We start from the raw sequence: 27,813 nt of genomic DNA, 5'->3' as shown, positions 1-27,813 counted from the left end.
GTTACATTCAAAGTACATTTAAAAGTTTTGAGGGCAAATGACTTTTACGTGTAATAGTCAACATGTATTTTAGCTTCCAATAGTTTGTAGCTCTGACCAAGGGTGCCAAATTATTATTTATTATTCTTAAATCCTAAAAATGTTTAATCACCTCTTTATATTTTGGCACACATGGATGTTTTGGTGGAATTTTCAGGATTTTGGCAAGATCACTAAAATTGTCTGGAAAACAATGAGTCTTTTTCAATAGACAAGTCTCACAGAATAGTCTAGTGGTCTAGTTTAACAGAGAATTCTTATGCACATGAAGTGAAAAATAAAATATGCTGAATACTTTCCGTAACAAGGGTTAGAGCTAGTTTTGGATTTAGAATTCAAGAATAATGATTTATATAACTATTGTTTGAAATACTATCTTAAGGAGTTTGGTTAAAAGAAATGCTTTATCTGACAGCTATTATTTACTGAATAAGACAATTAGAAATGCTGATCACAAATTATTAAAATGACAGAAAAATAGTTTTCCATATAGATAGCATTCTTAAACTGCGTAACGAAGTGTGTTGACCGCGATATCTTAAATTATATTCTTAAATAAAAATAGTGGGGAAAACTGCCTATTGAGCTAGCATTTGCGATTTATTCTGAAATCGCCTTGACTTCTTCGTATTTTTCCCAGATGACTTTATGAGCAAGTTCGTTTGTGAAAGTCAAACAGTCGGTACGTCAGGTTAGGGTTAATGATGATGTTGAACCTGGAAAGGGTTTCCCTCACGTCGAAGCGCAACAAATCCGGTTTACCGTGAACGCCACGTCAAAAACGTACTTCCGTCATCACGCCAATGACGTCAAGTCGTTCAACCAATCAGGGGGAGATCCCCAAGCTCCGGAAAGAAGCAGATGATATGGCAGCTTCGAAAGCGACCAGGTGGAACTTGCTTTGTTAACACGACTAAAACATTAACAATGAACGCAATTTAACTCCTAGAGGGCGACGAGGCATCTGCTCGAAATGATTTACTTAATCCTAATTTCTGCATTCTCCGGAGCAGTCGTTACGTTGATTCTACAGTTTTTGTTGATCTACCGGAGGAGCCCCGAGCCGATAGAGAGGACACAGCAGTACGCCAAAGTAGTGCCCGATAACGCGTTGAAGGATTACTTTAATTCCCAACATGTCGATCCAGGCCAGCTGCAGCAGCAGGACGGCACGCTCTCCGCCGGCTCCAAGCAGCAGCAGGAGGCCGCCTCAGCGAGACAGCAGGAAGGGACGGCGACCGTAACCGGCGGCGGCGGCAGCAGCCCCAAACAACAACCGTCGCCGCCCGGGCACAGCGACTCGGTTGACTCGGACAAGCCCGAAAGCTGTCATTTCCTCAACGCTATCTTTTTGTTCCTGTTTCGGGAGCTGCGGGACACCCCGCTGGTCAGACACTGGCTCACCAAAAAGATCAAGGTAGAGTTTGAGGAGCTGCTGCAAACCAAGACAGCAGGTCGCTTGCTAGAAGGACTTAGCCTGCGAGATATTTCTCTCGGGAATTCTCTTCCGGTCTTTAAGACGGCTAAACTTATGAAGCCGGTGCATTTGAACGAAGATGGCATGCCGGAGGAACTCAACTTTGAGGTGGACCTTGAGTATAACGGAGGCTTCCACCTTGCCATTGACGTGGAGTTGGTGTTTTGGAAGTCCGCCTACCTGTTCGTGAAGATGAGGCGCGTGGTGGGCAAACTGAGGCTGCAGTTCACCCGGGTGCCCTTCACACACTGGTCCTTTTCCTTCCTAGAAGATCCACTCGTGGACTTTGAGGTCAAATCCCAATTTGAAGGAAGGCCACTTCCACAGCTCACCTCCATCATCGTCAACCAACTCAAAAGGGTCATCAAAAAGAAACACACGCTACCCAACTACAAAATCAGGTAGGTCGTCTGCAGGGGTGATTCCAGGGTCAGAAGGTTATGGGTGCCCAACTCCCAGCTATGCAAGTTGATTTCTTACTTTTGTACATTGTAAACCAATTTCACTCATTTTGTTTTGACCATTTTTGGTCATGTGCATTCAATCAATGAGCTTTTCCGTCATTTTATAATTCTAACACATGCACAGGACATAACGCCTTTTCCATAGGGATGTTCAACACCACTTTTGGATGGTCGACTTAAGAACGATGTCATGAAGGGCATCGTTTCGATCAACAGGACGGTTCACTTCTTGTTTAGAGATGTTGTTACCAAAAAAAAAAGCAAAAAACTTAGTTAACAAGAAATTAAATTGCCAATGTGCCAAAGGTAAGATTTCATATCATGCATGTATTGACTGTGGACAGTTTTAAATACTATGATACAGATCCTTTACAGAAAAATAGTAAAAAAAATCCTATTAAATAAATGTCAATTTTCCAATTCAATTTGTAAAATGAATGACTTAAAGATCATAAAACTGCTCTAAGAGAATCGCCATATCCTAGTATCAACTGCCAGCACTACCTTGATAGAGGGGCCAGGTATCAAGAAAATGTTCTACATATCCTGGACTGTACTGTCTATATGAAACGGACTCAGAATGTTTCTAGAGCATTTAGAAGTCTTTGTAAGCAGGCAGTTTCATCATGTCATTTGGCTTCTGCATTCCAAGACAGAATAAGCTTAGTGTTTCCCACCAACGTTTCTCTCAAGTGCAGCACGACTCCATGTAACAAACAGCATTTGAAGATATCATGTGGTTTTTGTTTTTCCCCAATGGCTTTTTCTTTCCCTTGCTGCCATGAAGCAACTCGTTCAGCACCCAGGCAACATTTGCTATACACACACAGTCTCCCATTGTAACCCTGGATTGTCCCTGAAGGCTGCACGTCGGCTGAAATTCCCTGCTCAGTTAATTTTGAGATCTCTTTAAAGGGATACTAAACTTATTTATAAGGCAATAACAGGTTGATATTTTGTCAATATTTATTATAAATTTACTGATGAGAACACGTTGCCAGTTGCTGTTTGACTAAAAACGACATAACATGATCAGGGCTCTGGTAATGATCAATCGTGCCTCATCTTGTGGACATCACATGGAGAAATGCAGAAAACAGACGGGCTGTGATTAAAACTTAACGTTTTACTGCTGGGCGGCTAAATAAATAAATATTCCTTTAAACTTTCTACTGTTGATGGTCATGTGTGGTCGGGATCAAGAAAGCTGATTATTGAACTGCCTAAAATAATGTATATTTAAATTTAGAGCCGCCTATTTAGTTGGCAATCATGATAGTGGGAGTCTGAATAACCTGCAATCATGCAGAGTGAGTGTGGGAAGATGATGTAATTGTTAGCAGCCCGAGTGAATCAAAATTGGACCTTGGGATTTTCTGTGTTGTCACAGATGGTAGTCATGTGGAGGGGAGGGTTGGGACTGCAGCCCACAAGAGTTAATCCGGCCATTACAGCTCCTGTTAAGACTGATAACTCCAGTTGTGGGACATTTTATTTTTCAAAACAAAGTCTGTGTTAGTTTGTGAGGAACTTGAGCAGTTTTCAGGGAAAAAGGGTTGCAAAGCGATTAGTTCTCACCGAGGGCCAAATTATATCAAAGTCGATATTTTGCCAAGTCGCGGACCAAATTGTCTAAAATTTTATTTGCAAATGTTATTATTGTTTTTATTAGAAATAGTTACGTTATAATTACTTAGAACTATTGTTGGACTTAATATGCTGTAGTTTGTTGTGGCACTGTTGAAAGAAAACAAATCCAATATCAATTCACTTTTGATGCCACTAACAATATTTTGACAACAGACTAAGATCATTCTGACCAATAAAACAACAGAACTACAGCATGTGTTGCGCAAGAGCAGTATTTCCCAAGCACGTGTTGTCTGCACATTCCCGGGGCTATGTGGAAATATAATTGATTTCCAAGTTTATCAGTAAATATATTCAGTCATTTCATTAGCCTGTCAAAATTAAAATTTAATATACACACACACACACACACACACACACACACACACACACACACACACACACACACACACATATATATATATATATATATATATATATATATATATATATATATATATATATATATATATACACACATACATATATATACACACATACATATATATACATACATACATACATACAACTTGTTTTCTCTGGGTGGCAATAGCCCGTGGTATAACCTCGTCGAAATCACAACAGCCGCGTGTCATCTCAAGTGTCCCATAAAGCTCAGGTGACGGCTAAAAAGGGCGTAAAAGTGCTCAAGTGGATCTCAATATTATTCTTGCTATGTGTTGCCAGCCAGTTTTTAAAATTGATTTTGGACTTGTATTGCTGCCCAGTTAAAATGGCTCTTTGAGATCTGTAGTTGTCAATATCAGTGAATGAGTTAACATTGGATACATGGAGGTCTCAGTTTTTCAGCGTACCGTTTCCTCAAAAGTATGGACACTTCATGTTCTACTACATTTTCATAACCTATAAATCTACAGTGTTGAATGAAATGAAGACAAAATCAGAACGCTCACCACCACAAAATAAAAACATGCCCAGAACATTTCTTCAAGTTGTCCTACTTGTCACTTTCATACTCAATACAAATGATACAACTCCGGCCCAAATAATGCCACACCTTACCTTGGCACTTTAAGTTCAAGTTTACTTGGTAAATGGAGACTTGATTATTTGTCTTGAAGTTATAGGTGGATGCATTCCCTAGATGCCTCTATTGGAATTGTACCATCCTAATATTATTTGTATAATGATGATTGCTTTTCGTTTCTCTTCAGATACAAACCTTTCTTCCCATTCCAAGTTCAGCCACCTCTGGGATCGACTTCTGATTTCGAATTGTCAGTCCAGGACAGCAGACTTGTGGAAGGCCGTCTCAAAGTTACTCTTATTGAATGTAGCAGGTCAGTCACTTGAATATGATATTGATTGAATTATGTTGTTCTGCTGCGCTGGTCAACCCACTCCTCTGACATGAGTCATCTATGAAAGTATGTGCAATGCCTCGAAGAAGTATTTATACTACTTGATGTTTTTCCACTTTTTGCCACCTTATTTCGGCAAACTTGCGCCGCAACCAGTGTTGAAATTTTAAACTGTAGGTGGCAGTCCAGCGCAAAACCTCCTCGCTCTGCACGCCACGCAGAAGCAGAAAAATAGGAATTTATTCACCTCAAAGTAGCTAACAGGCAGCTTCACTCTCAAGTTGACTCACGGAACATTGTTGAAGCATCGTCTGTAAGTGACTTTAAGGATGCATTTACATGTGTAATGTTGCATGTATAATTGCAGTTTTGTTTTATTTCAGGTGCTTCTTTGTTTTGGTCTATCACAACCAGTAATATTTCCAAAAATATACACTCAAAATTGTGATTGTAAGGAAAAGTTTGTGTGGAAAAGTTCAAGAGGTATAAATGTTATTTTCAAGGAACTTGTTCCATTAATTTATTCATTAAATATACCGGTAGTTTCTGTGTGCAGATGTGTCCATGTGCGACATAGACACAAATTAAAATGGGTTTAAGCCATGCACTGGGCTGTTTTTCAGCTAAAGCAAACAGCCGGCCGTGGCTAATAGTCACTGCCAAGCGACAGGGAAGAAGAGACAGCCAAAAGCTGGCAGGATCATGCTGGCAGTGCCCAGCTCACTTGTAGTCATTGTAGAGAAAAATAGACTCACCATACATGAGTTGCAGATCTCATTTGTGCATGAGTGAATCAGTCAAGTTAAAAAAAAAAAAAAGTGACCAAACAACACCCACTCTTCAAAATAAGAAGGTTTGTGAGTAAATTAGACTATTAGATCATCATTATTTCAATATCCATATTTTAGTGACATTGTTTAGTGGTGTGCTGTGAGTTTTTTTGGTGGTGTTTTTTTTTTTTTTTGTGATGTAAAATGGGTGCCTTGGCCCGTATAAGCTTAGGGAAATAAATGGCAAATGCGGCTACCCATCACCACCGGAGTTAATCACATCTAGGAGCTAAAATTCAAATCGAAACATTTTTTTGAGTAAATCCATTGCGAGCTAATGTAGGGTTATAATAATAAGAAAACATTGTGCCATTGAAAATGACATAGACATACTTTGATCGGTTGAGATTACAGATGAACTTAAAAAAATGTTGATTGAATTTACTCATTTTTATTCCATCAGGTAGCTGCACAAAATTGAATCATATGGATTCAGACACATTTTTTAAAAAGTAGCTGCATATTCTACTTACAATGTATGTGAAATTCAATTATTTTATTTCGTGCAACCACTTGACTAAGTAAAACATTTTAAATTCAACACATTTTTCCCAGTGTATTTCATAGAGTGAATTTACTACATAAATAAGAGCAGTATTGAATAATTTGCTTTTGAAACGTTTTGTGGCCTACACAATAGTTGCTGTGTTTGTTCTTTTTTTATAGACTTGATATATATATCTAAGATTCTAAGATGATTCTAAGATGATTGTTTATTTCACAGAACAGTTTTTTAAACTGTGATTTGGTACATGATAGTCAGCTGAGGAAACAAATAACACACCAAATGTCTCTATAGTGCAAAATTACAAAATCCTAGCCCCAATTATTAACGATCTTGCATTGCAACCCAAATTCAGCAAGCGTCAAAAGATTGAAAGTGCAATAGTATCTCGATTAAAGAGTAAGCTTCTGATATGCCTCTGCATGTATGAAGTGAAAAGGAAAGAAATACATATTTTATGATTGAGACAGTATGACCAGAGGAACACAGTATTGAATTTAAACCAAATGCATCATGAACACAAATGTATCTTGAACAGGAATCTGGGAGAATTGTATTTAACTGCTCTGGTTGCACCACATAGCATCTTGTTTGTTGAAAGATCTGTACTTGCCTCTCCTAGCCACACACACACACACACACACGCACACACACACACACACACACGCACACACACACACGCACACACACCCTTAGAGACACATAAATGGTGTTGGCAAGTCTCAAGCACTTGGCTTAAGGAACGTGTGAACCTTGCTTTAGTGTGCTGGATAGAGTACAGAAGGATCAGATCGTGCTCATATTTTAATAATTCAGCTTCGGTCCATTACAATCTGATTGATTTGCCCCCTTAAATCACTGACCTCTTGTATGCAACAGACCTACTGTCCATGCAGCTTTGTTGAAATTGAGAAATCGAAATTTAGAGCTTAAACCTACATTAACCTATAGTCCCATACCCTCGGATGTCTGAAGAATTTTCTGGGTAAAAAATCAGCGATATGCACATGAAAATTAATGAACATTTCGTATTTAGGAATTATGGGAATGTTGAAAATTAATCACAATGTGAATTGCCTATGCTGAAAATGTATTATTTTGAATAGGAACCATTTTTTCTACTATTCCACTGGGAATAACTAGGGGCTTTTGGGGTGAAATGCTGAGGAAAGCGTGAATTTTAGAACATGTTGGAGTTGGAATATTTGAATCAGTCAAGAAATGTAGAATGAATGGACAAATATGGCGTAGTAGAAATTTGATGAGAATAATAACGTACCCAAGTGAGGACAAGTAGTTGAGAAAATAGAATAATAATAATAATAATAATAATAATAATAATAAACAATCCATGCTCTCAGCATTCACTTAATTAGGGTCAATATTTAAAAACAATCTTATTTTCTATTTTGACTTCAGTTTCAAGTCCAGCTCCAGAGACTTCAGAGCTTCATCAGTTATGAACCTCATCCACTCTGCTATTAACCTAATTATTCCCCTCATGTGTCAAAAGCGTTAGTGAAAAGGCTATTGGGTGAAAAAAAATGTTGCCATGAAAACTGGAGGGGCACTGGCACACTTCAGTCCACAGCATAGTGAGTAGGAGGTGTGCACTTTGCAAATTCAGTGCTGTGTAGGCTTCTGCAAAAGATGAGTAAGATGGAGCTAAATGTTTTTTTTTGGCATTGTGCTTGTTATATTACAGCACAGGTGCAGAGGTCCAGTCCTCGAGGGCGAGTATCCTTCATGCTTTCTAACATGTTCTCTCAAATACTCCTGATTCAAATGATCAGGATCATTTTCAAGCTCCTGCAGAGCTTATTAACGAGCTAATCATTTGAATCAGGAGTGTGGAGGAGAGAAAACTGGAAAACATGCAGGATATCGGCCCTCGAGGACTGGAGTTCGCCACTTATGATTAAGAGGATAAAACGAATAAAATTGCTCCAAGAAAAAAAAAAAACTTAAAAATAACTTATAGGTGACTTGGTCTACTGTACTGATCAGTTGAGGGAAGAATAGCACATCTCTGAGGAGAATAATGTTAACTAAGTTTAAAATTGTAAATGAAGAGAGTGGGGGGTCATGTGTTACCTTGCAAGTAGCCTATTTTTGGGAAACTGCTGCCCCCTACTGTGCTCAGGAAGTCAATGCAAAAAAAAAAAAATCTGTGGAGTCCGCTGGAATTTCTCCACAGACGTGCAAAAAAAAATCATCACTTATCACACATGCTTCTCAGATATTACTGCATTTATTTGGGTTTTGTGAGGTATTAAAATTGGTTTGATGATAGCAAACATCTGAAGATGCATTTAGAAATATTTGTTAAAAATGCATATTTTTCTATCTGTCATTGGGCTAGCAATGCCTTGATGTGTACAAAATCACTTAAATAGTCACCGAACCAACCGCAAAAAAGCATACTTCGGCACATACAATACAGTAGTCGGAATTCGGGTCGCAAACTCAAATGCTGCATTCGGGGAAGGTAGGAAGTATTAAATACTCCACTTGGAGCGTCCCAGGTCCGACCTTAACGCTTTCGAGGCAAACGTAAACAACAAATATGCCTTATATTGATAAACTGTTTTTTGTGGAGTCGGGGCCCATTTTTTGCGACTTCACATTTTTGACCTCCTCGTTTTAAAGGGCATTTGAATGCATTTTTCCTAATTGGATGTCGGACTTCCCACCTTTGTCGACTGCAAAATATAGTAAACATCAGCGAAGCATTTGACAAATGGAGAAGGTTCATAAAAAGTTTTTGGCTTGAAAACAGAACCGCTACTGGCTTCACTTTTATCCTCAAGAGAAGCAATTATATGCGTTAAAAAGTATAATACATCAGCGACACTTGTGGTAAATAGCTTTCAAGGCACGAGCGTTCCATCAACGTTGTAGTTAGGCTTAAGGCCAGAAGATGTCATTGTTTAGCAAGAAACGTGTAACATGTCCAAATCCACACGTAAATGTGACAAACACAGTATATATAGAAAAATTTGAATTAATTAAATGTTCACGTCACGAGCGGATAATTTGTGTAATATTTTGCTGTTTGTCTTGCAGACTCTTCATTCTGGGCTCATATGACAGAGAAACCTATGTTCACTGCACTCTGGAGCTGAGCAGCCACCAGTGGAAAGAGAAGACCCGAAGCTCGATTAAACGAGTGAGTAACACCCCCCCGTTTGTTGTTATTCTGATAGAAAAAGACTAAACAGGGCATATTAAAATGGCTGGCTATAGTTTATGTTGGATTAGGCATGCTAGGCCTTCATAAATAATTTGGCAAAGCTCTGCGAGAAAGAGCAACACCAAGTCTGCAATAAAGCTTTGAAATGAAATGAGAATTCTAAAGATCAAAACAGACAGATGGACACTCATTTCGGTGTAACACAATTACTTCCTTCTCAAATGCGATATATATTGGCTGCAGCTGGCAATATTGACACATTAATACAAGCCTATTTTCATCTTCCTTCCATTCATGAGATTATCCCATTGTTGACATTTTGAGTGGCAAAGGACATTTTGAGGCCCAAAGCAAACCTTTGATAATTGCCGCAATTTAGAGGCACCACAGTTATTGCTTCAGGCTTGACTGATGACCATTTCAGAGTGAAATGCCAGCCCTAAATACTCGCCGCGACTCCAGCAATACTTAATGTGGCGTTCCTTTCCTCACATATACAGGTGACATTTAAAACGGTGTGTTTTAAAGACGATTTCCTTACGTTGTATGGCACAGGACCATTTGAGGAGTTTAACTATTTTCCAACAGGTGGCAGTATAATATAGGTTTTCCTCCTCCCCTCTTTTGTCATACTCAAGTGGTCTGAGCACATGTTTTTCCACTTATTATTGGGAAAATTCCACGCTTTCATGTCAATATTTAAACGTATGTTGCCACAACTGTTATTTCAATTATATATTAAAAAAAAAGTATTTGATGTACTTTTTAGGAATTAGCAAAACCGTTTTGTTTGGAAATGGATATGCCCTGCATGAAGTTTAGTAAGCTGCCTTCTTTGTAAACACACAAACAAACAAGCAAACAAAAACAATGTAGTATTGTCACAATGCAAAAATTTGGACTTTGTGCACAAAAAATATGGGTGTGGTTCTGTAACACGCACCAATCGTTATTGTTTGGTGCATAATTTTTCCTTGATCCACCGACTTAATCGACAAAACTAAAGATTTACAATATATATTTGGAAGGATGCATTGTTAAAATGTGTAAATAACAAACTTCATATAACTGAATACAGTTTTCTTTGTGTTTTTGTAAAATTTCCTTACACCGACAACATGGCATCTCAGGAAAACAATATAATTTGTTGTTTTCTAAATTATTTAGCACAATTAAGTTGCATGGACCGTTGAAATAAATTAAACGCCTAAGTGTGACTTCAAAAGTCCTACTGTCTTTGAATGCACCTAGTGTTTCTACAAAACCTCTTCTGATGGGTTCGAGTCAGCCTATCTAATGGTACCCAGCAATGCAGTTGGTTAATATGTGAACTTTCTGAACCTGACACTTACCCGTATCAGCGCAGTACTCTTCAACTGTCTGTTCAAAGCACCTGTATCAATTTTGTGTTCATAAAATGTATAGAGAAGCCAATTCAGGGTGGCATTTGAGTTGGATTTATCAGCAGTCTGCAGTCGGCGTTAGCCCAGCAGGACAACTTAGTCAGGATCAAAGGGTTCGCCATCTGGAAAAGGTCAGATTACTAGCTTATCTACCTTTCTCCTTTTTAACTCACAATTGCAATTTATACGCTTTCGTAATCATTCCATATGAGAAGCTTTTCTTGTGCTTGTCAATGGCTTTCTTGTTAGAAAACATTACCTGTCTTAAAAGTTGGATTTTGAGGACAGATTCTGAGAACTTTTTACAATATTGAATCTTTATTATTTGTACTTCAGTCCTCCCCTATTATTTAACTACTAATATTCAGTAGATTGCAACCTCTTCTCGCTGAGCAATGAAGGACCTGCAATTAGGTCGAAAAGAGTCTTCAAGTAATTTGAGTACCTTAGTTTAAAAAAATGCTTGGTCCATTTTTTTTCTTGCATTTTTCTCTGCTTATTAGTTTGTACACATCTGAAAAAAATTGTCAAGCTAATTGCAGCAAAATTTGTTAATGCTATGCATAACAGTGAAACACGCCAAAAATGTGGTGAGAAGGCCAACTTCAAAATAAAACTTAGTTTACCAAATGATAAATGGAAGCAGCCAAGGCTTCTGACCAAAACACTTAATTTTCAACCTCAGAATCATCAGCAATATTTTGACTCCACTACAGGATGTAGGCCTCTTCGTCACGATGTCAATGTTTACAGTTGGTCCTTTGCATTTTACTGCCAGTGAATTCCTGCATGTTTTTCAATTTCGCCCACCCATTTAGCATTAATTCTTTGTCTCGGGCGTTTCGTGTCTAGTGATATTCAGTTAACTTTGCTATTCCATTTATTGTCATCCTTCTGGGCAATGTGTCCACAATCTTTGGTTGTTGTCTGATCCCACTGAATTTCTTCTTGTCGCATATGCCGAATCCTAGCATTTGTCATTCTATGTTTCTTTTAAGAATGTAGAGACTTTTTATTATTTTAGCATTGCCTCTCAAAACACACTCCAAACAAGTTTAAGGGTTAGGGTTGACTTATTCATAGATACATTTTATTTCATATATTTGAAAACATATTCATATTATATATGATCCATTTATGCGAATCAAACCTATGATATCTCCCTTTATTGTATATGTGTGCATATATGTATACAAATAAAATTTGGGTTGCTTAGGGTTAGGGTTGTCTGAAGATGACCAACAACAATTAGCAATAGAGGCATAGAGGCAGTTATTTGCACTCTTGTTGAATTCCACAACGTGAGTGCATCTCTGTTTTTTGCATTAACTTGTGAAAAAACGGTCCAGTGTCTAGCTCACAGCTGTCACCCAAAAACCAACAGCAATCAGGTTACTTCAGCTTCTGTGATGAACCCCTCCCCGTGCACATATAAACACACACTTTCCCTATCAGGCGTTTGTTTGATGTTCCACTTTGGGTGTTTTTGTGTCTTTAATCTGCCTTTGACACTTGATGAAAGATGCTTGTAGAGATCAGTTAAGCACATAGACATGTAATGAGTGATGTAATTATAGAAGGAAAAAGTGATGTAATTATTGAAGGAAAAGGTCTTGTATGCAGGATCTGAATACATCCATCAACCCATTTTCTAGAGCTGCTCCTTCTCACAAGGGTTGCAGGCTTGCTGGTGCCTATCCCAGCTGACTTCAGGCAGTAGGCGGGGGACACCCTGAATTGGTTGCCAGTCAATTGCAGGGCACACAGTGTTATAGAATAAAAATCGGAGTTTCATAGTTATTTTCCGCCTGTTTATCTGCAGATACCCTGTTAAATTCTCACATTTTCTTTGAAGTGCGTTCACATACCCCCAAGGGTACAAGTAAGATGCAAACTCTATTTCTACTTCTCTTGTCCCCTATGTTGACATTCAAATATAGACAATTTTTGCTTCATAATGACTCGGTCTGAACTGATCATTTAAAATGAACTGTTAGTTTCATTTAGTATTTTCAAAGTACTCATCGAATTGCATTGTATTGACACTTGAACGAAGGATGGTCATCCAACTAAATTTCCCATGAGTAATCTAACAACAATGCTTTGAACAATTATAAAATGAAGTCCAAGAATAGAACAGCCTCGTTCGCCCAGTGGAGGGATCCCATCACCACCGGTCATTTTCCGTTTTGCGTCGATTCACAAGCGACACATTCATCATCATGTTTCCGTTTTTCCGTGTCAATTATATGCCCTATTCTAATTCTGTTTGACAATGGGTAGCTGCACGGTGAAAATTAGATTAAAGATGAGAGATTTTCCCAACATGTTTTTGTTTGCTTCTAATCGCTTCTTTCCCTGATCAATTCTCCTCAAGGGGGGAGTAAATTGAGCTGGCCGCTTTGTGCATGACAGAGAGAGGCACAAGCACATTACAGGTTTCCTGCTATTTTCATTCAGAAAGCTTTTTGTTGATCACATAGAATGTGGTATCATTAGTCAGGAAATGACATGTTCCTGGCTGTTGACCGTTAACTTTGGCTTTTCTAATACCTTCACTGATGAATCTTTCATCACATACTTGCCCGCAGATACTTGTAAGGCAAATACCCTTTGTCTATTCATGAGCACAACCTACCTAATGATTAAAAACACCTTTCAGCGGTCTAAATAAGCATTTTTAAGTATCACGTGGCCGTTTTATAACCAGGGTGTGACCGTTTGTTTGTTTGTTTAACTTGAATGACTTCTAAGTTGGGTTGAATTGTTATCCTAGAGATAGACAGACTTCTCAATTTGATTTGAAAGCATCAGGACTGCTCTCTTGATGTACGCCAGTGTCTTATTTTCAAATATTGCGTCAGTCTTATTTAGAGTAATGATCCCCACTGACTGTATTCGCGATTTCATTTCTCATGCGCTTGAACAAAAATAGGAATTACATTAGCTGTATTGTGCATCATCTCAGCCACAATAAAATAAATTATATAGTGGAGTGCTTTTTAATTGTGAGCTTGGATGACAAACTATATAAACACAGAGTGAATGATGAAGATAACAGTTTATTCCACTAGTCACATTGAAACAGACATATTAAATGTTGTTAAAACATTAAAGAATAACAAATCTTCCAACTAATAATATTGATATGGCATCGATAAAAAAAAAAGATTGAATATGTAGTTCAACCTTTTACAGTACATTTACAGTATCTGCAATCTGACCTTTAAAAATAGTTTTTTTCCATCTAAAATGAAAATGGCAAAAATTATTGCAATTTATAAAAATGGAGAGAAGCCCCCCCCCCCTTTTTTTTTTTAACAATTACAGACCTATATAATTATCATCCACCTCTATGAAAGTAATGGAAATTGTGGAGAAATTAGCATCTAGTACTTTTAAAAAAATATTTGGCAATTTTCTATATTTAAAGAAAACATTTGATACTACAGATCATACTATATTAATGGGAACTTTATACCGATATGGAAGAAATGGATAAAAAAACAAAACAAAACTAGATGACAGAAAACAGAATGTACAGTTTCATAATGAAAAAAAACAGACCAGGTAAAGATAACATTCAAGCCTTGTTCCTATATTATTGATATTATATATCAGTGACATATGAACCATCATGAGAAAATTTTAATATTGTATTATTTGCTGATGACATGTTTTACTGCTCTGCCATACCTCACCTACTGTGTAGAAAGAACAAGTCAGTTTAAAAAACCCAAGTTGTTGTGTTTATATGTTCAATTTAAAAAATTAAATAAATAAAAATTCCAGTATGTCATTCAAGCTTTGGGAAACAGGCTCGATGGTTTCATGAGCGACAACTAAGCGCTTGCTCTCAAAAGGGATACAAACTTTCAAATGCCACATTGATACATATGGAAATGAGACTCCTCTCTCCTTCGCTGGCAATACTACAGACAACAAATCGGAGTAATTTTTAAGAGACTGTGGTTACATCCATGAAAGATCATTTCTCAATGCAGGTACAATGACAACAAAAAAGCATCATGTGGGCGACCAAAGCCCTGTTTCTTTTCATAAAAGTGCAAATTAGCCAAAGCTCCTCTTTTGTTTGCATTAGTCTCCATAACAACCTCTTTGTTGTCAATGCTTTTGAAATCTATTTGCTATGCTAAATAGTCAACTTAAAATTCAGGTTTCGTCACATAACAAAAAGTGCAAGGAACGTCATGGCCTTTTTGTTAAGAGAAATACGACTGATTATATTATTTCCTGGCTGCCCGTTAGTTATGCAGTGCCTTCCATATTTATTGGCACCCTGTTGAAGATCTTTCAAAAGCCTGAAAATTAATATATTTTTTTATTGCATAGCATACTCGCATAGTAAAACTGATAGAAATGAAATATATATATATATATATATATATATATATATATATATATATAAATATATATATATATATATATATATATATATATATAATTGAGTAAATGTAATGTATTTTATCTATTAAATAATAGTGTATACAGTGGAGGTAGGTGCAAATTAGCCACACAGCTGGTAATTTTTTATACACTTTTGTGCATGCTGTTGAGTAGTTGCCAAGTCAACAGTTAAGTCAAGGGCCACATAGTTTCAATGTTTTATGAACAGTATGTAATATTATGATTTGTTTTCATGTCTTTATTATATTATAATTGAGTCATACGGAAACGTCTTGGGGGAGCTCACAGTCGACTTTGGAGGGTGTGCTTAAGTTAGTTTCAGCAAACAGACAAATGTTCCGGAGTTGATTGGTTTGTGCAACCTGACACCTGTTTGTATAATTAGGTCTGAGCACGTCCACATATTCTCCATGACATAATGGGCAAGCGGTATAATAGGTGCTGACGTAAACACCTGAGCAGTTATCGGCCATTCATCCCAACCCTCAACCCTCTCATCAGCACAAGGGTTGCTAATTGGATCTGGCAGGGAATTGCTGTGTACTTGCCTGCCGGCGACTTGTACCCTATAACCATACACAAATCGATCTGACATGTGGTATTAGATTCAATTACCAAGCAGCGCAGCGACAGGCAAAAAGATGTGCTCAAGCTCCACCACTTTATCTCACACGCAGCCTCCCAAACTTGCTGGAGAGCGGCCTGATGTTCATTGTTCAGCCAACCAACATGAGATGCTCCACATCCGAGCTCTGTCAGGCGCCCGCATTTAGCGCAACACTACACATGTGCCTCCAGATGACTGATTCCCACATACTTGAAACGAATTCTACTCAAATAAAGCTGCAAAATAAATGCTGTTGTCTGCGTAGAAATGACATTTTATGAAATATGGAGCCACGTGTCGTAAAAAATGAACAGTTGCATTTGAGTGAACCCACACAATTGTAATCATTGAAGCATCGTAAAAAAATAAAGGCCGTTATGTAGGTAAAATTAACTTTTGTCTTTTTTGGATAAGAATCAGAATTAGCTTTATTTGTGAAGAATATCAAGTATGCCCGTCTCTATGGAATATATTTAGAATCGATGATTCTATCAAACATTTAAATAATCAAAGACAATAAAATTTTTCTCTCAAGTGTTCAAAACATTTTTCTCAGTTTGCTTACTAATGATCTTTGTTTATTTAGGATTGTTTAGTGATTAGATACTATATAACAGTTAGCTTACAAGGAAATGCTAAATTGTAGAACACATTATTTTTTTAAAATAAAAACATGAAACAAAAGTTGATCCTCAGATACATTTAATATAAAGAAATGACAATTTCATCACTATTGAATATGTTTAGAAATGATTATAGGATTGAATATTCTATTGTTTATTTGAATAAAAAAAATCATCACCAAAAACATACATTGTTAGTGAGCAAAAGCTAAACATTTAATAAAAATCATACAAGAGGAATTAATGTTGTACTCACCAAGCTTTTCGAAACTCATTCAATTACTGGTTCAGTCATCGTTTTCTCAAACTGAAAGTACTGTAAAACTTTGCAAATGTCTTATTTTTGGATAAACACAAAAGATAATCTGCCTACTTTCAAGACAGCAGAAATCAAAATTTATGCTGAGAGGCTGAAACTTGATGATTTGGACAAAAATAATTTGGACAATTTAAAATTAATATAGCACATCTATTTTCGGAGTGAGGTCATGTGACATTCACAAGCTGATTAGTGATTGGTTGTTACCTGAGGTCTGAGCAACTGCAAGTGGCAAAATGGCCTAACCCTGAGATGGTTAAAAAAATCAGATCGACTTTGTTCTTTTATTCTTACATTACCAACACAATATTATTCTGATTGTCGTTTTTAGACTAGTTGAGCTGTCATTAATGGGTATTGATACCTTGAATAAATACCTTGAAAATTGGCCCGATATTAATACTTGGTATCAGTACTCATCCAACTTTTCTGACATGACTTATTTCTGGTCCACTATTCTTCAAAAATGCTTTTAAAATAATCTTAAATCTCCACATTCATTATCAGTGTAATATACATTATTATTCATGAAGCCATTTTATGGTACTGATGCTTTTTAAGTCATGTCTATAATTACTATCTATGTTTTATCTGGGCTGTACTGTATATTGTATTTTATATCAATAAAGTAATTGGGATCAAAGGAATACTAGTGCCTGTCCTGGAGGTAAGAGACAACAGTCGTTTGATGCCATTTGAACACATTAACCTTTCATTTGTTCTCGGTGGAAGTGCAGATAAAAGAGAGGCTGGATTTGCTGAGAAATAAAAGGTAAATTGTTCCATTTACATCCTGCTAGCAGGCACTTCCGAGATCTTTTTTTGTTTGTTTTTGTTCTCGAGGAAGGACAAAGCAGGAGCTGCTTGCCGTGAGTGTCAATGTTAATGTGGTTAGTTGTTGATGACACTTCTCCAAAATTAAACTCAGATTTAGTTTCTACGTCATTTTATTATTATTACCGTATTTTCGTACTATAAGGCGCACTGGTATACAAGCCGCAGCAGCAAAATATGAGAAAAAAAAAAAAAAGGATTTTTGTCACAGATAAGCCGCACTGCACTATAAGCCGCAGGTGATAACATCAGATCTTTACGCAAAAAGATGGTACATTAAGTTTATCTTTTTTTTGGTTAATTTTTTTGTAATTTTTTTTGTAATTGTCTGCCAACAGCAACATCATCTCTTTAACAGACTGAACATGCCTGCATGTTTTGTCCAACATATTTATTGAAAATGGATAGATGGATGGATAGCTGTTAGTTAAAAAGCCTTTCAAAATCGAAATTAATACTTGTCTCTTTTGTCTCCCTTTGTTTGATAGTTTATTTTACTGAACATAACACATTCTACATTATTCAAATAGAATCATAAATACATAAATAAAATCACATATACTGTGTACTGTATATAAAATTTACACATCACAAATGTACCCAACACCAAAAAAACCTTTCCAAAAAAAATCGGAAAAAAAGATTCTGAAAGCAGTTTGCTTTTCAAATCGACTTCCTTATAGAAAGAGGCAGAATAGTGTCAGTGTTGCCATTTGTACAGCTGCACACACACTCTAATGAAAGCCGCTCAGCACCTACCGACTCATGGCAGCTGTTCATACAAAAAGGACAACATATTTTCCAAAGTGGATGTCTCTAAGTGGAGGAAAGCCCTGTAGAAAATATCGCCAGTCATGTCAGTTTCTCTTTTGACTGTTTGGCGACATTCGACCTACTATGGTAGTTTGCTTGTGTTGAACAATTTACAATTTGGGCTTCTTCAACGAGGTAAGCTCATAATATGAGCATTTGACAGTGCAATAACATGTATTGTATTCACACAACCTTGTCATTCGTCATTTTAATTCATTTTTAATTACACACACCATGTGCTGTAATTGGACAGCCATGGGGTGAAGTTAAAAAAAAAGGGGGGTCAACTTATAGGTGAGGTTGACTTGTACTCGGAGAAACACGGTAATCGATTATCAAACTAATTGATATGTATTGTTTTTTTTTTCCTTTTTTTTTAAAATTAATTATTTAAATGCTTATTTTAAACTGGTGAAATTCATGTCATTTCTGTTTCCGAACTGTAAATATAACTCGATTTCTGTGGTCCTCCATGAATGTGGACTGTCTTTTTTTTGTTGTTGAATGAAACCAAAACATTTGCTTTCACTTTGGAAAAAAATGAACAATTTTCCGACATGCTACGGGGCAAACTTGTCACTTAATCATAATTTATACTAGTGAATGTTTTGCACTGTCAATTGAAAAAAAAAGAAAGGAAATTGAAGCATGTTTTTTTATTCGGTTCATCGATTAACTGACGAGCAGCCCTGAAAACAATAAACAGTTAACTGATTCACAGCCAGTGCAGTTAAAATTAGATTTTATACTTAAATAGCTGTTAACATTTGGGGTTCTATTTGTCGTCCATAGCAGTCGATAGCAGTGAATGTGTTCATCATAGTCGTATGTCTATCCCCAGTGACAAGAGGAAGCATACAGGTACATGTATCACCAAGAATGCAGGATAGTCAAGTGTAATTCAATGCCATTTTTATAGGCGTGTTGGTGTTTCTTGATATAGTTTTGGTGGTTCAAAAGAACATTGCTCTTACACTCTCCAGTCTCCTAGTGGCATAATTCTACCTTATGTTTTGCTGGATCCAAATTTGAGAGGTTGAGTGTTTTTGTTTCTGCCAGCACAATTTAAAGTAATGGTTTGTGTGACTTGAAGCCCAATAGGCCTTAAGACTCGGCATTCTCTCCACTGTGAAATGTTGTTATGGCCTTCATGGAAGAGCTGTAACAAAGCTAGATCACATTAGACATGGCCTGGAGATAGACAGACAGATACACGCACGTGTACACACACAACCCGTAAACGGTGAGCAAAGGGTGTTTTGTAGCTAGGCAGGAGTCATTCGGGTTTTCATCACCTTTACTGTACATTGCCCCGGTAAATTTCGGATTTGCGGCATGGCATTTATTGACGTGTCGCGTGGCATTTAGTTTAGGCTGCAACACCTACGTTCTGTAAATACCCGCAACTCGTTCAATGTTTACACTATGCATCTGTCATCATCGAACTCAACCACAAACAAGTATATCCATCTATACTTCAACAGTCATTTGACACTATTTTTTTTTTCTTTTCTTCAATCATTGTGATGTAAAGTAGCCCAATGCTGATTATCATGACTACTACTTCGTATTCGGCAACAAAGATGAACAATGTACTTCTACTTTAGTTGTAGGGATGGGGCAAGACACAACCAACACAAGACGAGATGTTTCACCAGATCGAGGCCATAAGAATGAGATGAGATTTTTGCGAAATATGTAATGTAAAAAAATGTCTAACATAAACCTTCCAGTTTTCACAATGTTTTCTTTTTTACTGAGCAGATGAATATATTTTTTAGTACTGAATAGTTTATGGCAGTGTATGGCATGTATTAATTCCTTTTTTGTGCAGCGTGCCTTTGAAGAGAGCTGCCCTCGTTAGCTGATATTGAGCACTCGAGCGCTGCTAGCTATTGGCTAATTTATGCTAGAGGCTGCACTAAACGCTGGTAACAGGCACCGTACGATAAAATGCCAGCACAGTTAAGTTGCTCTTTTAGCTCGTTGAATTGGCGCTAAATGAATTGAAAGTGAATTCAGAAAAAAAAATAATTAAAAAACAACATTGTTTTGCTTGTATTAAGAATCGTGACTTGCGACTCACTGCGGGCAACAGTTTGTGCAGTCGACTCAAGTCATTTGATGCCTCGACATGTTTTGGGAAAAGCTTCAAACTACTCTTTGTGTCAAAATAGAAGTGTTCATGTTCAGAAATTACTTTGTATGCGAACCTTTGTTTTAAAGTCTCAGAATGCATTTACTCTCATGCAGATCAGTAACAAGCAGGGCAACGGTGATTGATTCAAATTTTTCATGCATAAATTATTTTCTGATTAATTCTTTAATGCATTGGTTTCTTTCTTGCTTTCTGTGATCAACTTATGCAATGGACTACCTAATTTTCTTTGTCATTGAATTGAAGCTCATCTATGCTTAAGTGGTGAAGCTACGTTAATAATTTGCTATCACGAGCGTGGATCAGAATCCAAACTGTCCATCATCCACTAAGCCCCTTTGAACCCTCCCCTTGCCATTTTGTGTAGATCATCAGCTTATTCATGCCAAGCCTAACTCAATCACAGACATCCACCAGAACCATAACGAATTACTGCAGGGAAAATTACAGTCATTTGTCTCAGTCGACCCACCTCGTATCGGCTCTCTTTTTCTGTCTTTTTATACCAGGGCACCTGTACCATTCTCATCCTCCTCTTCCTCATCCGCTAGGAACAGGGCTCTTTTGTTGACTATCATATTTGACTACAGTAACCTGCCAGTCAGCACCAGTCATGAAATTGTTTGTGTATCATAAAGAGGTTTGTCATGACTTTCTTTGGACAACCTTTTAGGCTTTTTGAAGCAGGTCACCTCTGCACCACATATAGATATAACGTGAGATGTGTGACTTGTGAGCTGTGGCTGTCATTAAGGCAGGCGAGCTGCTGGGGTTTAATTGCAGCTCTTTCATCTCACACTGAATTGCCACTTTCAGTTTGAGTCAGAAACGGAGATGTCAGTGGCCAGCTAGCTCCCAGCATTTCACCACTGCTGGATGTGAGTTGTACTCTTTAGAATTAAATATGTTTGTAAACAGGCTAAAGGAGTTTCATTTTCGGAAAATTTGATTGTGCTTTCTGGCGCGCCGTGGCAGAGCATCAATTGTGTTGTGAAAGGATTTGGATGCGGACTTTTTTTTCTGTTTTCAATGTATTGTCAAGGTATCGGATTGGAGCTAAGTATTGGCATAAACAAATCAGACGTGGGTGCCAAAAAAAAGACGTGTGTAACAATGAACCCGTTCAGTGCCAGCCACAGACACCACTTAACACTAATGCCTACTAACATTTAATAACATAACTGGAATTGAATGACTGGACTCTTATTGAGCATTGGTAATGATTTTTAATGTAATTGCCTTTTCCATTTTTCCATTGTTTCTTTTCATGAACCACATTAGTCTCATCTACAAGGATGCTATTTAACATGGACAAAAATGGGATACAAGCGTTCACTTTTCCCTCAACAAAAAACGGGAAAAGAATCAGGGATACATAGATTACATATGAACAAATAAATAAATAAACAATAAAACTTACAATAAGTAACAATTATGATCTAGTTTCACAGTTTCACAAATTCAATCCGCGCTGAAATATTCAAGATTGATTTATTTATTTTTTTTTAACACAACAGTAGGACTGACCAATGACATTCTTACATTGAATATATGTAGTATATATTGAAAAAAAAGGCACTGTTTGGGTCACCACATACCATGCAGACCCTGACCCAGTTCATAAATAATGTGAGCTGGAAGATAATCGCTCTCTCGCTTTCTTCTTTTCTTTTTTTTTTTTTACCTTTAAAACAAGTAACTACACAGAAGTAATTTTTAAAAAAAAGTCTGAAATGAAACAGTCCAAAGATACCAATATGAGATAAAACTAAGTCATATTACCAAATATCATGACCATGTGGACTGTTTCTGACAGGGCCATCACATTGTGGGTCATGATGACCCCGTAGGGAAAGAGAAATATTAAACAAAGGAAAATGTATTCAGGTTTTGCAGTAGTAATAGTTGAGTCAGCCCAAAACAAATATCGTGCAAATAAATGTCCGTTTTTTTTTTCGTTTGTTTTTTTTTCATTATCTGTACATTGCTGAGGTATCAATATCATTGTTAGAATGAAAAAGAATGAAATCAGGGTTCAACTGCAAAAAAACGTTCGGGACATCCCTAGCTTTCACTGTTTTACTGATTTATCGTATTTTATGTGTTGGCATTTATTAATCATAACCATTTTTTTTCCATCTATATTTTACAGACAGAGGTTATCAAAGGTCCATGCGGCAGTGTGGGAATGACGTTCAGGCATGTACCAGCCAGTGAGGGAGATGCAGTCCATGTAAGCATCGAGACGGTGACACCTAACTCCCCTGCGGCATTGGCAGACTTGCAGCGAGGCGATCGCCTCATCGCTATCGGAGGTTTGAGATGGCTTCCTTTAACTTCAGTCTTTGTAATGCAATAATAATAATTAGACTTGGAGGCAACCTGGTAAATGAAATAAATGTAGTCATAGAAAATCTCATCAATGTTTTGCATTCACTTTTGCGGCGTATTCATTCACATACGTTTTTGGCAGGAGTCAAAGTGACATCGTCAGTTCAAGTACCCAAACTTCTGAAGCAAGCCGGAGACAGAGTCGTGGTACTGTACGAGAGGCCGGTCCGCCACCAGACTCCATCCCTCGGAAGCCTGGGAACTCTTCAAGAGGGATTTGGGCAGCTGGAAGAACCTGGTTTCATATCCCAGCCAGGGGGATATGAAGAAGACCCGGCCCCCATCACCACTCTGTCCGACTTAACTGACAGTAAAGACTTGGACTCTGAATTTGAAGAGTTGCTTGTTGACTCCAAACCCAGCCAAAATGTTGGCCCCATCAACACCGGTGATACTAGGGAGGATTTCTTACTTGCAGTCAACCAAAGCCCCAAAAAAACAGTCGCCAACTTGGCTGCTAAACCACTTGGGACCATATCACCCATCCTCAACCGTAAGCTAAACCTGGTGGGCCTCCAATCGCCGCTAAAGCCCCAGCCTAAAGAATCACCAAAGCCCTCACGACAGAAGACGAGCAGTGAGTCAGGAGATAGTCTGCAGCGCCCAGCGATACCACCTCCACCCCCACCGTCTCGTCCCCCGGTGCCACCAAGGCCTCAAATACGCTTGTCATGTGCTAGCTCAGAAACCATTTCTTCTGAAAACGTTGATTCTAGTACAAGCACAGCTCCCGCACTATCCACTGTGACGACCGCTATCACTAATTCTGAGAAATCTTCTGAAAAAGCCCCTCCGACCGGAGTCAGTGAAGATGTGGCCGGCACTGAGAAGATGAGTATCAAACCGAGTGAGGCGAAGTCCACCAGGCCGTCGGAGTCCAGCGACGATGTTTCAATCTCGTCCTTAACTAGTGGCAAGGCTGACCAGGCAAAGGACAAAATTTCAGAAAGTTCCTGCAGCACACGGGACAGTCTAGAGGAGCACTCCTTCTGGGAGTCCCCGGAAACGATGTTTCGAAACCAGACAACACGTTGGCCCAGGGCCTCTGTTGTTTTTGAGGTGGACAGCAACCATAAGTACCTTAATGTGGCCCTTTGGTGTAAAGATCCCTTTAAGCTAGGCAGTTTGTTGTGCCTGGGTCATGTCAGCCTTCAGCTGGAGCATGTAGCCCTTGAATGTATGGCAACATCTTCAGCAGAATATCAGAGCACATTTAGGCTCGGGCCTCCAGAGCCTAGAGCTAACGTCAGCCGCACTGCACTGCGCAGCCTCAGCACCCACAAAGGTTTTAATGAGAAGTTGTGTTACGGGGATGTTACTCTAAATTTCTGTTACCTATCAGGGGAGGAGTTGGACTATCCTGGCCTTGCAGAGAGAGAGCGGGAGGGGAGTCTCCATGATGAGGATCTAAGGGAGCGGGAGAGGGAACATATCTCCACAGCCCCACGCGACGACTTGGCCTATGGTGCTATGCAGCTTGTTGAGGTCCGCCACAACTTCCAGGACACCCAGTTCCAAAACCCTACGTGGTGCGAATATTGTAAAAAGAAAGTTTGGACCAAGGCAGCCTCGCAGTGTATGATCTGCGCCTATGTCTGCCACAAGAAATGTCAGGAAAAATGCCTTGCTGAAAATCCCTTCTGCGTGGCAGCGACCGAACGTCGGGGAGCTGACCCTGAGGCCAAGTCCACCATCAATAGAGCCACCACTGGCTTAACCCGACACATCATCAACACTAGCTCCCGCCTGTTGAACCTGCGCCAGGCTCCCAAGACCCGCCTGGTGGAGCAGGTAACGGATGCGGTGCCCGGAACGGTGGACCCTTCCCCTAAACATACGCCCAACACCTCAGACAACGAGAGCAGTGATACCGAGACCTACACCAGCGGTGCCAGCCCCTCCAAGCAACCCTCCGGCAGCGGGGGAAGCAGCAAACTGGTCCGCAAGGAAGGCGGTTTGGATGACAGCGTCTTCATCGCCGTAAAAGAGATCGGCCGCGACCTCTACCGGGGTTTGCCCACCGACGAGCGTTCCCAAAAACTTGAGCTGATGCTGGACAAGCTGCAGCAGGAAATTGATCAGGAGTTGGAGCACAACAACGCTCTTTTAATCGAGGAGAGGGATACCAGCGACCCCAGGAGGAAGGTGCTCATTAGTTCGGCCCTTTCCAAGTCCGGCGAAAGACTCCAGGCCCTCACTCTGCTCATGATCCACTACCGCGCGGGCATTGAGGACTTGGAGTCGGTGGAGAGCACCTCCCCTTCGGAGCAACAGATCTTTAAGGGCAAAGGTGATGGTTTAGAGGAGGAGGGCCTGATAGGAGCGGAGGTCTATGACAGTGACACGTGCAGCCCGGTGGAGTTGCAGCTGTTGGATGACATCACCGAGGAGCAGATCTGCGTGGAGGCGCTCCACTAAATAAGACTTTTTGGGGGAGGGCTCCATATTTGGGGGATACCGTCCATTTTTTCCTATCACATCTCATAAAGGAGTTACTTGGTTTCACGCATTTATTTTGCACTGTGTCCGTACTTTTGGTTGCAAAGGGAAGTAGAACACTGGAGTGTTCCTGCTAAATTCTTCAAGATATTCTTTTGAGGATTCAAAGTGTCTTTGTAAAACCTTGTCCTTCTCCGTGTTTTTTCGAACGGCACGGCTTTGGACTGCGGTGAAAATAATTGTTGAGTTGTAATTTACTGGAAACTGTGTGGAGGTGAACACTGCAGTCAAGCTTTCTTACCTTTTAGTTTGAAGCACTTTTAAATGCAAACCTTTTAATATTCTGAATCCACTCCCTTCTTTTGGGGATTTCATGCAGCTGCAAAATAATTGGAATTTGTGTTTTTTTTTGTTTGTTTTTGTTTTGTTTTGGTTTTTAGTTGTATCACCTTAGCCAAACACGTTTAATATACCATATAAAACATTGTGTTTTGATGAAGATTTAAAGGTATTATTGTCGTGTTCTTTGTTTCATATTTGAAGTAAATTCTTTAAATGTTTATTTCATAAATGTTATGCGAACAACTTGGTGTATTTTTGACTTTGTTTTGATTTCAAAATTATATTTGACACATATTTGAAGTTTGTGTCATGTTTTCAGTTTGCATTTGTGTGAGGAAGATAATACAAAAAAAAGGATGTCATACATACAATCTTCCTTCATAAGCGCCCAGTTTCCCATATTTCTTTTTTTTTTTTTTGGTCATTAAATCCAACAAGCTGTCAGCTTTGTGCAATAACCCTAGAGAGCCACTGGAATTTTGTTATCTCATATGAATGAAAATGTTTTAGCACAAAACTATGGGCGTTCATTCTATGGTTATTGCCAACCTAATTCCACCTCAAGTTTCACAAATTACAGTTTAGTTTTACCATTTGATTGTCGGGAATGTTTGGTGTCTTTTGGTTGGAATTAAGTTAAACTCAAAAAGCTAAGTATGGTGTAAGTGAGTAAACTTAATTGCATCCCATCCAAACACAAGACCTCATTGGAAAGGCCAGGATGTCCTCTATTAAGCACATTAGGACGTCTTGGAGTAGCTACAATGAGTCAAAAATTAGACCAAAAACAAATGTCCACTACAATGGACACAATTGAATTGGTTGTGTCTCAGGAGGATATACATTAATAGCCAAAATTCAAACAAGGTTAGGTTCGAAATAAAAATAAATGAGACAAATGAAGCTTCATGAAGCGCTTGTGATACTTTTGACTTCTTCAAGTTGGTTGTTTGAATTAAAAGATGCTGTGGAGTGGGAATTTATTACATTTCCACTGAGCGAGCCTTTAATTTTAAACCAAGAGCATCATGTGGAACAGTCAGAAAATATCACAAGTGTTTCATGAAGCTTCATTTCCCCATCGCTAGTATTGATATTAAAATGTAAACAAAATGCAGAATTGAAATCCATTAAATTTATGGGATATTTTCCAGTTCTGTTGAGAATCGAATTATAAATTGGTCAACACCTGCAGGTCATTGAGCCAAACTACACCTGAAGAAGCGTTCATATCTTTTGCAACTTCTATCATTACATAGTAGTTATTACTTCTGTGTGGACCCTCCAAAAAAGTCCCAAATCAACAAATAATTTGACGATTTAAGCCAAACAGATGGTGAAGTGTACCCAGACAATCACACGTTGGGGAGACAAGCATCCTCGCACATGATCAACCAACTGTATCTGACTGTGAACTATGACTGCGAGAAACTATTACTACCTTTTGAGCATGGTCGTGATGAAGAAGAAACAATGTCAATACCAGTGTTCTTGATTCTCATTGTAGCGGAATAAGTCGAAACCGTACATTATACCACCTTTGGATTTTTTTTCCGGCCAAGTTTGCCCTCGATTGAGTTACTTTTTGCATACCGGCTGAATGACCTGACCTCAACACGTCTCAGTCTGTCAATGTAGATTCAGATTTTGTGCAATATTTTTAAGTTGGACATGAAGCGGATGATATAATTTCTCTTTTGTAATTAGATCTGTGTAGCCTGTGTACCCGTTTGTCAAATAAAATCATGGGGTCTCTCGGAGCCCGAGAGGTGACGTTGACGCGGTATAAAAGTCACTTTTGGGCCTGCCAAGCTTTGCTTTTGCCTCTGCTGCTGCTGTTACAATGTGATTGACCACAGTACTGTTTTCTCACTTGCTTGTGCCCATCACAGCTTTTCAGCAGGTACGGCATTCGTATGGTAGGGATGTTGTGCACAGTTTTTCTGAAGGTTCATGTAATGAAGCTTTATTGTACTTACCCTAAATAAACAAACTTG

The 27,813-nt window shown here is 38.5% G+C and overlaps 1 protein-coding gene across 1 annotated transcript; it reads left to right on the top strand.

The window, feature by feature from the left end:
• Positions 1 to 915: 915 nt before the first annotated feature.
• Positions 916 to 27,813, top strand: pdzd8 (PDZ domain containing 8). The gene is made up of 5 exons (XM_088421387.1): positions 916 to 1,917; positions 4,785 to 4,910; positions 9,333 to 9,435; positions 22,797 to 22,959; positions 23,118 to 27,813. The coding sequence occupies exons 1-5, from the start codon at positions 1,013 to 1,015 to the stop codon at positions 25,451 to 25,453; spliced, it is 3,633 nt and encodes a 1,210-aa protein (XP_088277513.1). The 5' UTR covers positions 916 to 1,012; the 3' UTR covers positions 25,454 to 27,813.

The sequence above is a fragment of the Hippichthys cyanospilos genome, chromosome 8 (assembly GCF_059441005.1).
Source record: "Hippichthys cyanospilos isolate Australia breed blue-spotted pipefish chromosome 8, RoL_Hcya_1.0, whole genome shotgun sequence".
Lineage (NCBI taxonomy): Eukaryota > Metazoa > Chordata > Actinopteri > Syngnathiformes > Syngnathidae > Hippichthys > Hippichthys cyanospilos.
Note: the sequence above shows the minus strand (reverse complement) of the source record. Positions and strands in the feature narration are given on the sequence as shown.